The sequence below is a fragment of the Pristiophorus japonicus genome, chromosome 6 (genome assembly GCF_044704955.1).
Source record: "Pristiophorus japonicus isolate sPriJap1 chromosome 6, sPriJap1.hap1, whole genome shotgun sequence".
Taxonomy (NCBI): domain Eukaryota; kingdom Metazoa; phylum Chordata; class Chondrichthyes; family Pristiophoridae; genus Pristiophorus; species Pristiophorus japonicus.
Window position 1 is genome coordinate 235,639,325 of NC_091982.1, and position 12,696 is coordinate 235,652,020.

Here is a 12,696-nt window from a genome sequence, read left to right on the forward strand (position 1 = left end):
CGCCTCTTTTAATCTAACATTATCATTAACTTTTCCAATATGCCACAGTTGGACCACTTTTCCCGTGAAGTTTTTATTGTTCGTTGAGAACCAATCTTCTAGTAAACCTTTGTCCTCTTTAGTGTGAGGGATATCAGTGTTTTACATCCCAACACTATTCATAAAATATTGGACGAAGGAATAATTTTTCATTTCACTCACTGCTAATGTCACACACTCCCAAAGTGACATAAACCAGTGTGGACCACTGCCACTGGCTCTGACACTGCATCAGTGTGCATCTCTCTCTCTTCCCACACCAACTATCCATACAGATCTTCTGCACCTCCCATGAGGCCCTGAAGAGTGTTAATTGTAAATGCAGGAGTTAGAACAGTGGTAGGTACCCGAGTGTACATTTCACATCAAGTTAGCTAGTTGCTAAATGAAGCAAAGTTGATACTATTTGAGCACAAGTTGGTTTCAATAAAAACCATGTATTTCATACATCCTATCTGTTTCGTTGCTAATGTCTTTTCTTTGCAGCGATGCGGAGAGTCAGAAGTCTTGGATGAAAAGGAGTCGATTTCCTCTGTGTCACTCACCGGTTCAAGCCTTCCTGTTTTTCAAAACATCCTCCTTAGGTTTCTGGACACTCAAGCTCCTGTATTAAGTACGTATTAGTTTTTGCTTACTCTAATTCCTGTTGGTCTCCCTGTACCACATGCTATCTGCAGCTTAGAGAAGGGGGAAATTTTCACCCAATATGCACCAATGCTGCCCTGAAACAGAGAGTTTGGAGAAGTGGAATATCCTGTTTTGACTCTTCCTCCATGCAGGTAAACATCTACGCCTGGAATTTCTCTGGTGTGAGATTGACTGAAGCCATGGAGAAATGGAATAAAATAAATAAACGCAGCCATTTACCCCGTTTCGCCATTGTTGCTGCCAAAGTTATGGTGGGAGATTGGGAGGGCTCTGGTCTCCTCTGGGCAAGCACCCCTGGACAGCAGTATCAGTGGGATCAGGAATTTAACATGGAGATGAATCGTGACTGATCTTTGCTTTCCACTATTAAGAGCATAAGAAATAGGAACAAGAGTAGGCCATACAGCCCCTCGAGCCTGCTCCGCCATTCAATACGATCATGGCTGATCCGATCATGGACTCTGCTCCACTTCCCTGCCCACTCTCCATAACCCCTTATTCTCTTATCGGTTAAGGAACTGTCTATTTCTGTCTCAAATTTATTCAATGTCCCGGCTTCCACAGCTCTCTGAGGCAGCGAATTCCACACATTTACAACCCTCTGAGAAGGAATTTCTCCTTATCTCAGTTTTAAATGGGCGGTCCCTTATTCTAAGATCATGCCCTCTCGTTCTAGTCGTCCCCATCAGTGGAAACATCCTCTCTGCATCCACCTTGTCAAGCCCCCTCATAATCTTATACGTTTCGATAAGATCACCTCTCATTCTTCTGAATTCCAATGAGTCGAGGCCCAACCTCCTCAACCTTTCCTCATAAGTCAACTCCTTCATCTCTGGAATCAACCTAGTGAACCTTCTCTGAACTGCCTCCAAAGCAAGTATATCCTTTCGTAAATATAGAAACCAAAACTGCACGCAGTATTCCAGGTGTGGCCTCACCAACACCCTGTATAACTGTAGCAAGATTTCCCTGCTTTTATAGTCCATCCCCTTTGCAATAAAGGCCAAGATTCCATTGGCCTTCCTGATCACTTGCTGTACCTGCATGCTATCCTTTTGTGTTTCATGCACAAGTACCCCCAGGTTCCACTGTACTGCGGCACTTTGCCACCTTTCTCCATTTAACACGTGTTGATGCTCCATGCAATCATACTGGAAAAATCTTATCACCTAAAATAGATGTTTCTTGAGAATTAGTTTCAGGAGCATCAGTATCTTCAAATCTTATCAAAGAATGCTCCAAGTTTCTCCTTATCCAAAATGCTCTTCATTCCCTCATCTCCTTTTAAATAGCGAAGAATAGATCTACACCGGGTATCGCAGAAGTAACTGACTTAAACAGCATTGTATGCTTAATGCAGAAGGAGGTGGAGAAATACATTTCTTTTTGGAAGCCAGGATTGTACACAATGAAAGCAAAATACTGCGGATGCTGAAAATGCTGGAAACACATTTTCCAACATGAAAGGACCTGAAACGCTAACTCTATGTCTCTCTCCACAGCTGCTACCCTGACTTGCTCAGTGTTCCCAGCATTTCTGTTTTTATTACACGTAATGGAGTTTCACTTGGGAGAGGTACCCAAGGATTGCCACACGTGGAACCCTACCTCATTGCTGATTGTCGCTTTCATGATCGGAAAGGCACATGGGAGGCAGAAAGATGCAACAGTTTATATATATATTCCCTCTTCTGATCTTCCTCTGTTCATTTTAGTTTTATTTGGATAAAATTGTTTTCAGTTGTTGTGCCTCATTCAGTTATAAACTTTGCTGAATCGCGGACTCAACTTAAATTAATTGGACTCCAACTGAAGTTTTGTCTTTTACCCGTTTGATTATTTTTTTAAAGTCTGCACATTTCTGCTTCTGCTCTTCCTTCCTTGGGAGCATTAAACTTTAAATCTCCTTCCCAATCCCACTCTGACCTCTCTGTCCTCAGCCTCTTGCACTGTTGCAATGGCACTCAACTCAAACTTTAGGAACAGCACCTCATCTTTCGATTAGGTACTTTATGCCTACTGGCCTCAACATCGGGTTCAACAATTTCAGATCATAACCACCATTCCCATTTTCTCAGATTGTAATCTGGTTACTGTAATGTATGCACCAGTGGGTAGGCTCACAAGTGAACTTGAACCCACAACCTTCTGACTCGCAGGCGAGTGTGCTACCCACTGAGCCACAACTGACATTAGTCAGGACACTGCAGAGTAGCAACAAGTAGATGGCTTGGCTACATCCCATGTGCCGCTTCCCTTCGATAGCTCAGTTGGTAAAGCGGAGGACTATAATGGAATACAAAGCAAAGTCATCCTTGGGTTGTTGGTTCAATTCCGGCTCGAAGGAGTTGGTGTTCTTTTAATGATTTGTTTTAATGATTTAATTGTCTTACAATAAAATAGTTATAGAACTGAACAAGGGGACACTTGAAAAGTTTTTGGAGTGTCTCTCTCCCTTTAATCAGGGGGCACTTGATTACTGATCACAACTTAAAATAGTCGTAGAGTGGTTGCATTGTGAGTGGCTTAGCCTGTCATGTGATGTTCACAAGACTCAATAAAACCCAGGCAGTCGGGTCTAGGTCATCCACAATGAGGTATGCAGTTGTGAGCCCAGTGGATGAACTGGTAATGTGTAGTGTGATTGATAAACCTTTGTTAATAAACCAACTAGTTCTTAACGTGTTGCTATGAATTCTTAAGCGAAAAACCCATGAAGCAAATACACTACAGTATTGGGGCAAGTAAAGAAGCAAAAGATGGCTCCAGAGGAGTTGTAAACAGTTACAGCAGAAACAATACTATAAAGTATTTGCTTCATGGGTTCTTTGCTTAAGGATAACTCTGTTTCTTTCTCCACAGATGCTGCCTGACCTGCTGAATACTTCCAGCATTTCCTATTTTTATTTCTGATTTCCAGCATCTGCAGTATTTTGCTTTTGTTAAACTGTCCTGGTTGGGTATTAGTGGAGTTCCAAAAGTACCGAAGATTTATTGCTGAAAAAGATGAGACAAAGTTGTAATAGTTTAAGCGATTCATGTTCGCTGTATGTGGGTTGTATTGTTGCATTTTAACGTAAGGTTGAATATAGATCTGGTCTTTGAGTGTTTTAAGAAGAGTTTGGGTACTCACACTCTTTTTTATTTTTGTGTGTGTATATGTACTAGCTGATCTTAATAATGAAAATGAGAAAGCAGAGTTTGTGAATCTAGTGCTGCTGTTTTGTGAATTCATCCGCCACGATGTCTTCTCGCACGATGCGTACATGTGCACACTCATATCGCGTGGAGACCTCACCTCAGTCACCACCGCAGCAAGACCTCGGTCGCCAACTGCAGACAATTCAGAGGAACATTATTCAAAGGAGCACGATGACAGCCATCATGGTATTAAGCTGGAGGTAAGGTACTGCTCATTGAAGATGTCTGGGGGGAGGAGGGGGTTGGGGGGGCGGGGCTGGGGGAGGGAGGAGTAGTGACATCACACCCATTTAAAAAAAAAACTGTTTCCTATGTGGTTATGCTCTTTATGCCTTTTCCTTTATTTACTACACTATCGCATGCAGGTACAGCAAACAATTAGAAAAGCAAATTATATCTTGTTGCAAGGGGAATGGAGTGTAAAGACGTTTTACCGCAATTATATCGGGCCCTGGTGAGACCACATCTGGAGTATTGTGTACAGTTTTGGTCTCCTTACCCAAGGAAGGATATACTTGCCATAGAGGGAGTGCAACAAAGGTTCACCAGACTGATGGAGGGGATAGGGGGCTTGTTCTATGAGGGGAGATTTAGAAGACTAGTCTATATCCTCCTTAACTTCGGTGATGGTGAAGTGGCCTCCCCGCAGCAGAATGCCCAGGCCAGAGGCCCGGCAGTCGTTGCCTCCTGACCAGATGCATGGTCCATGAGTCCACCATTGTGACCACTGGCGGTAACTGCTGAACTGCGGCAGACCGCACTCCTGCAAGAACAGCAGGTCTGCTTTGACCTTGGCGAGGTACCCCAAGGTGTAACCACATCGCGTAATGGATTTTACGCTATGCACATTAATAGATGCAATTTTTTAATCCATTTTAAAGTTACTGGTTACAGTTCAAAACATTACATTACAAATAAACCGCCCTTTAAGTCGGAGACCTGCCCAGTGGCCAGTTCCTGCATACATAGATTAACACTATAAAAGTCTACTTCACCTGGGCTGGGATACGGGTCATCCTCTGCCATGGGGGTGCTTTGACCAGGGGACTGCTGCAGTGTTGTCAAATAGTCCAATATGTCCTCTGCGCTGTCCTCGCCTGGTGTTGGTGGTTCCCTCTTTTCATCACTCACAACGTTCTCGAGCTGGTGTGCTTCGGTTGCTGCATCGCTCCCGGTATTCCGGAGGTGGGGTGTGCCGGGCACTTCGCTGTTCCCGGTTTCCCGGAGCGGGGCTGCACTGGTCGCTTCTCTGCTCTCGGTCGCCTGGGGCTGTGGATTGGCGTTTTGCCTCTTGTTCTGGTGGCGGTAGTGAGGGGCTTTATCTCGCCTTTCGTCATCAGACGGGCTGCTGCCGCTGCTGTCCGTCATGGATGTTAGCCGCCTCTTCCCTTTCGTTTCAGCAGGGGCCCTTGCTTGCTTGCTTTTCCTAACACTTGCAGACCTTTTTCTTGATGGTCTCCCATCCTGCTCCATCATCTGCTGCCTCCTCGTTCATGGACTCAGTGTGCTGGGGGAGAGCTTCACTGCTGGGTGCTGGTGTCTCGCAGCTCGCTGTAGCAGGCTTCTCTTCCTCCCTGACTTGTTCGGAGTCCACGGGGGCGGTTGCTTCTTTGCACAGTCGGGGTAGGGTGTAGGTCTCCACTGGAGCGTTATGTTCCTCAGCTTCCTCCTCCTCTCGTGCACTGTTCTTTGCCGCCTGTGCATAGCTGAAGTTGCGTTTGGGGCAGTTCTTGTAAAGATGCCCAGCCTGACCACAAAGGTTGCAGCACTTGGTCTCTTTACAGTCCTTTGTCTGATGGCCTTCGTTCTTGCAGTTGCGGCAGATGACTGTTTTCCAGCTTGGCGCCACGTGGCCTGCCTTCCCGCAGGTGCGGCACACTTTGGGTTGGCCAGCGTACACCATGTGGCCCCGACTTCCTCCGATGGCGAAGCTTTAGGGGGGGTGGGGGGTGGGGGGGCTGCAGGATGGTTCCGCTGGCATCCACTTTCATGGTGACCTGGATCTGGCGCTTGCTGGTCCAAATCCCGTGGAAGTCTTTCAGGTCGATGCTGTTTCCTGCCCCATTGACATACCTGGCGAGGAATGTCAGCACATCGATGATCGGGATGTGGGGGTTGTACATGTGCACTGAGAGTGCTTTTCCTCTGCGACGGGAGGGTGAACAGTGGTTCCCAAGTCAGCATTAACCGCAGTGGGTGGTTCACTCGCCTCCTTCAATCCCTTCAGGAACTTCAGGCATAGAGTGACATTTCTCAAGGTTACATCAAAGTAACCTCTCTCCGGGATGTCCTGCAAGGCGAAGACATCGGTGACTTTCATGCCACAGGATTTTCTTCATGAAAAGGTTGATCATCATCTGTCCTTCCACTTTCTTTACTGTCATTTGGATGGTGTTTCGGACGCCCTGGTTCGCCGCTCGGTTGGCCGCCATCCGGGTTGCAGATTCCTCCTTTTGGCTTGTGTTTTGGCCGAAGCCTTCAATCTTTCGTGCTGCCAGTCCAGCTCCTTGGCGGACCTCCTGGTCCGCCCAATGGTCGGTCGACATGCAGATTTCTTCTTCTCTCCAATTGGTGCTTGGCCCGAGCCAAAAGGCCAGACCCAGCCAAACTGGAAGGACAAGTTTCTGCAATTAGTCAATTAGCATACGAATGCCCAATCAACGCTTGATCTCGAGGTACAAGCTGCAAGGTACAAGCTGCAAGCTCCAAGCTCCAAGCTAAAAATAAAGTGGAAAAGACCGTCTTTATGGGAGTCTTGCTACCCCTATCTTTCCCGCCAATCTTTAAAATCCCTTTGTTTCGAAGCATGGGCACTTACTCAGTGATGGGCCATCCAACCCATATGGATTGGGCTGATGGCCCTTAATCTGGGCATCTCTCTGAGTCTTTGTGTTGGGAAAAACCTGGCTCCTCCTTGGCTGGCCAGGTTCATTGTTCTTCTTTCCTTCTGAGATGGAGGTGAGAAGTGCTTTTACATATTTGAGTGGCTTTGTCAATGGCCCCCCCCCCACCTCCTGGCTGACAGCTCTTTTGTCAATATTCGTGGCCCCCTTCCTTTCGCTGTGACTGATGGGCAAACCCGTTCTGGATGACTGACAGCTCTTTTGTCATGGCTAACTGCCATGTGATCTCTGGAGTTTTAACAAAACAGCTTTTTCACATATCTGCACAGAGTGATCCCATCACAGAGAAAATACCCTCAGAAAAACCCATAAAGTCCATGAAATATTCTCGACTGAGTCCATTCTTTAAACAGCAACTTTGCGATCTCTTCAACTGTGTTCCCTTCAAGTTGTTTTTGGTTTTGATTCATGTAGATAACCACCCAGGTATGTCCTCTCCAAAAAGCAGAATAAATCAAACCTGGACCATTGCCATCCTATCAGTTTCCTCCCAATCATCAGGAAATTGATGATAGCTTTGTGGATGACTTCTATCAGGCAACACCTATTCGCCTATGCTCAGTTTGGGTTCAGCTGGAGTCATATAACGAGGGGATTTGAGTACAGGGGCAGGGAGGTGTTACTACAGTTGAACAAGGCCTTGGTGAGGCCACACCTGGAGTATTGTGTGCAGTTTTGGTCTCCTAACTTGAGGAAGGACATTCTTGCTATTGAGGGAGTGCAGCGAAGATTCACCAGACTGATTCCCAGGATGGCGGGACTGACATATCAAGAAAGACTGGATCAACTGGGCTTGTATTCACTGGAATTCAGAAGAATGAAAGGGGATCTCATAGAAATGTTTAAAATTCTGACGGGTTTAGACAGGTTAGATGCAGGAAGAATATTCCCAATGTTGGGGGAGTCCAGAATCAGGGATCCCCCTAAGGATAAGGGGTAAGCCATTTCGGACCGAGATGAGGAGAAACTTCTTCACCCAGAGAGTGGTGAACCTGTGGAATTCTCTACCACAGAAAGTTGTTGAGGCCAATTCACTAAATATATTCAAAAAGGAGTTAGATGTAGTCCTTACTACTAGGGGGATCAAGGGGTATGGCGAGAAAACAGGAATGGGGTACTGAAGTTGCATGTTCAATCATGAACTCATTGAATGGAGGTGTAGGCTCGAAGGGCTGAATGGCCTACTCCTGCATCTATTTTCTATGTTTCTATATCTGATCCATGGGAAGGTGGCTCAGATTGTCAGAAACTAATCCTCGCAGATCCAGGATGTCGCTGCCGGAGTTTCCCGGCAGCATCCTTCACTCGACCATCTTTGGCTGCTTCATCAATCACCGTCTTGCTGTCATAAGGAGCAAGAGCAGGGCTATTCTGAGGTTCGGAGTTGGCTGATTGCCTACAGTTCTGTAGGGTTCAGTTCCATTCACAGCTCCTCTGTCAATGACGCTGTCCATTCCGGCCTACAGTGGGACCTAGGCATGCTCCAGACCTGAACAGACAAATGGCAGGTAATATTCATGCCACACTAGTGCCAAGCAAACGACCATCCAATGAGAGGGGTGCATCATCTCCCGCTGACCTTCAGCAGCACCACCATCGGCGAGTCAGTTTGCTGGGGGGGGGGGGGGGCGGTAGGGGGTTAATGAATAATCAGAAGTTTATCTGGACCAGCCATGATCCAGAACCTTGGCTACAAAACAGTGTGGAGCCTGGGTTCACTGTGGCTCACCACACACTCTTCAGAGCCCCTCCACCATCTCCAAGGCTCGGTTCAGCAGTGTGATGGAATGATTGCCTGGATGGGTACAGCCGAAATGACACTCAAGAAGCTCGACAGCATCCAGAACAAAGCAGTTTGCTTGAGTTGTGCCCCTGCCAGTGAACTTGGTATCCATCCCCTCCACTGTGGCTGTGCTCTGCACTATCTACAGGATGTACTGAAGCAACTCACCAAGATGTCTTTGAATTCTAGCCCTGTGACCCCTACTAACGAGATGGACAAGAGCAGCAATAACACAGGGACGCCATCACCTCTAAGTTACCCTCCAAATCGCATGTCCTCCTGAGTTGGACAAATATTGCTGTTCCTTTATTGTCGCTGGATTTTCAGCTTTGCTGATTTTGGGGCGGTAATGGCGGCGGGTCGGTAAATTTGCGCCCGTGAACAGTTTGCGTCTCAGTCGGTCAAATTGGACAGCTGAGCCCTGAGTGTGGGGCGGAGCGCTAAGGGAGGCATTGCACACCTCTCTTAGGGCGCAAGGTCGACTGAGCTTGGGAAAATCCCGAGCTAAACAGCCGGCCTTGGAGCGCTGTGAGAGAACCTGGAAAAAACCCACCAAAAGCTTTGCCAATATATAGCCCAAACTTCCACAACATAAATCGCAAAAAAAATAAAAAGCAATCACGCTCACCTGAGGTGGACGTTACCTCACTGCAGTCGGATTGCCCGTTTTCACCGGTGGTTACAGCAGGTCGCCATGCAGGGCATACGGGTTGGGCGGGAGTCGCAACCATGGGCGTTGCGCACCGGCTCGCCTCTTCCGTGCGGTAATGCTCTGCGCATCCGCCGAAACTGGCCCCGGAAATCCCGGCGGGGCGAAGGAAGCTGGCCGCCCGCCCGAAAGAGCTCACTGCCGCCATTGCTGCCCCTCTGGGTTGAAAACAGAGGCGGACATCACTGAAAAATCCAGCCCCTAGAATTCCCTACCTACCACCATTGTGGAAGCATCATCGCTGCAAGGACAAGGTGAAGGCCCACCACCACATTCCAAGGGATGGATGGTAAATCGGCCTTTTCCAGCTTTACTCACATCTGGCTTTCTTATTTTACTGGATCATGCCGAATGGCGGCAGAAGGCAGTTCATTCATTGATCAGGCAGCAAGACCAAGAAAATTGCAGAGATATATCAACTAGTTTTCAGAACATCTTTCCGGTTTGCGTTGGCTCCTTATTTTTTTAATGACGTTAACAAATCTTGAAGACTAGCAGTTAAAATAAATGATAGCGTCTGCTAGGTTTTTATCTAGTGTTAGATAGTTACTGGTTTTTTGTGCTAGATGTATAAATCAGATATCAGTAAGTTACAGAACGAATCTGACTTACTGTATTTGCTGTAATAACCCTTGACGTCTCAAATTGGATGTGGAAAAGTTGACGCATACAAATTTGCAACATTAACATTCTTTGTTGAATACGGTGGAGGAGGATTTCCTGGAGTGCATAAGGGATGGTTTTTTAGACCAATATGTCGAGGAACCAACTAGGGGGGGGGCCATCTTAGACTGGGTGTTGTGTAATGAGAGAGGATTAATTAGCAATCTCGTTGTGCGAGACCCCTTGGGGAAGAGTGACCATAATATGGTGGAATTCTGCATTAGGATGGAGAATGAAACAGTTAATTCAGAGACCATGGTCCAGAACTTAAAGAAGGGTAACTTTGAAGGTATGAGGCGTGAATTGGCTAGGATAGATTGGCGAATGATACTGAAGGGGTTGACTGTGGATGGGCAATGGCAAACATTTAGAGACCGCATGGATGAACTACAACAATTGTACATTCCTGTCTGGCGTAAAAATAAAAAAGGGAAGGTGGCTCAACCGTGGCTATCAAGGGAAATCAGGGATAGTATTAAAGCAAAGGAAGTGGCATACAAATTGGCCAGAAATAGCAGCGAACCCGGTGACTGGGAGAAATTTAGAACTCAGCAGAGGAGGACAAAGGGTTTGATTAGGGCAGGGAAAATGGAGTATGAGAAGAAGCTTGCAGGGAACATTAAGACGGATTGCAAAAGTTTCTACAGATATGTAAAGAGAAAAAGGTTAGTAAAGACAAACGTAGGTCCCCTGCAGTCAGAATCAGGGGAAGTCATAACAGGGAACAAAGAAATGGCGGACCAATTGAACAAGTACTTTGGTTCGGTATTCACTGAGGAGGACACAAACAACCTTCCGGATATAAAAGGGGTCAGAGGGTCTAGTAAGGAGGAGGAACTGAGGGAAATCCTTATTAGTCGGGAAATTGTGTTGGGGAAATTGATGGGATTGAAGGCCGATAAATCCCCAGGGCCTGATGGACTGCATCCCAGAGTACTTAAGGAGGTAGCCTTGGAAATAGTGGATGCATTGACAGTCATTTTCCAACATTCCATTGACTCTGGATCAGTTCCTATGGAGTGGAGGGTAGCCAATGTAACCCCACTTTTTAAAAAAGGAGGGAGAGAGATAATAGGGAATTATAGACCGGTCAGCCTGACATCGGTAGTGGGTAAAATGATGGAATCAATTATTAAGGATGTCATCGCAGTGCATTTGGAAAGAGGTGATATGATAGGTCCAAGTCAGCATGGATTTGTGAAAGGGAAATCATGCTTGACAAATCTTCTGGAATTTTTTGAGGATGTTTCCAGTCGAGTGAACAAGGGAGAACCAGTTGATGTGGTATATTTGGACTTTCAGAAGGCTTTCTACAAGGTTCCACACAGAGATTAATGTGCAAAGTTAAAGCACATGGGATTGGGGGTAGTGTGCTGACGTGGATTGAGAACTGGTTGTCAGACAGGAAGCAAAGAGTAGGAGTAAATGGGTACTTTTCAGAATGGCAGGCAGTGACTAGTGGGGTACCGCAAGGTTCTGTGCTGGGGCCCCAGCTGTTTACACTGTATATTAATGATTTAGACGAGGGGATTAAATGTAGTATCTCCAAATTTGTGGATGACACTAAGTTGGGTGGCAGTGTGAGCTGCGAGGAGGATGCTATGAGGCTGCAGAGTGACTTGGATAGGTTAGGTGAGTGGGCAAATGCATGGCAGATGAAGTATAATGTGGATAAATGTGAGGTTATCCACTTTAGTGGTAAAAACAGAGAGACAGACTATTATCTGAATGGTGACAGATTAGGAAAAGGGGAGGTGCAACGAGACCTGGGTGTCATGGTTCATCAGTCATTGAAGGTTGGCATGCAGGTACAGCAGGCGGTTAAGAAAGCAAATGGCATGTTGGCCTTCATAGCGAGGGGATTTGAGTACAGGGGCAGCGAGGTGTTGCTACAATTGTATAGGGCCTTGGTGAGGCCACACCTGGAGTATTGTGTACAGTTTTGGTCTCCTAACCTGAGGAAGGACATTCTTGCTATTGAGGGAGTGCAGCGAAGGTTCACCAGACTGATTCCCGGGATGGCGGGACTGACCTATCAAGAAAGACTGGATCAACTGGGCTTGTATTCACTGGAGTTCAGAAGAAATAGAGAGGACCTCATAGAAACATTTAAAATTCTGACGGGGTTAGACAGGTTAGATGCAGGAAGAAGGTTCCCAATGTTGGGGAAGTCCAGAACCAGGGCACACAGTCTAAGGCTAAGGGGTAAGCCATTTAGGACCGAGATGAGGAGGAATTTCTTCACCCAGAGAGTGGTGAACCTGTGGCATTCTCTACCACAGAAAGTTGTTGAGGCCAATTCACTAAATATATTCAAAAAGGAGTTAGATGAAGTCCTTACTACTAGGGGAATCAACGGGTATGGTGATAAAGCAGGAATGGGGTACTGAAGTTGCATGTTCAGCCATGAACTCATTGAATGGCGGTGCAGGCTAGAAGGGCCGAATGGCCTACTCCTGCACCTATTTTCTATGTTTCTAATCTATATATAATTTAGGCGGACAATTCAGTTACAAACTGCTGAATTGTCAGACTGCCGTCTTTCGGATAAACACATATGACTACCTCATTTGAAACAGAGCAGAGGAGTTCTCCTGGTATCTTGGCCAACATTTATCCTTCCACCAACATCAAAGAGAACCCACATTTGGAGTACTGTGCACCATTCTGGTTTCCACATTATGTAAAGGATAAAGAGGCACTGGAGAAGGTGCAAAATGGATTCACAAGGATGATGCCAGAATTGAGAG

At 46.4% G+C, this 12,696-nt stretch overlaps 1 protein-coding gene and 1 non-coding gene across 2 annotated transcripts in view; both read left to right on the top strand.

The window, feature by feature from the left end:
• The window catches only part of LOC139266002 (mediator of RNA polymerase II transcription subunit 12-like protein), a 799,024-nt gene that overhangs the window by 226,490 nt on the left and 559,838 nt on the right, over positions 1 to 12,696 (top strand). Inside the window, exons 12-13 of the mRNA XM_070883728.1 lie at positions 526 to 652; positions 3,856 to 4,088. Coding sequence (XP_070739829.1) covers positions 526 to 652; positions 3,856 to 4,088 — 360 coding nt within the window. The remainder of the gene's footprint in view (positions 1 to 525; positions 653 to 3,855; positions 4,089 to 12,696) is intronic.
• trnay-aua (transfer RNA tyrosine (anticodon AUA)) lies at positions 2,943 to 3,034 on the top strand. Its single transcript is given in 2 exon segments — positions 2,943 to 2,979; positions 2,999 to 3,034. It is a non-coding gene; the product is annotated as a tRNA-Tyr (tRNA).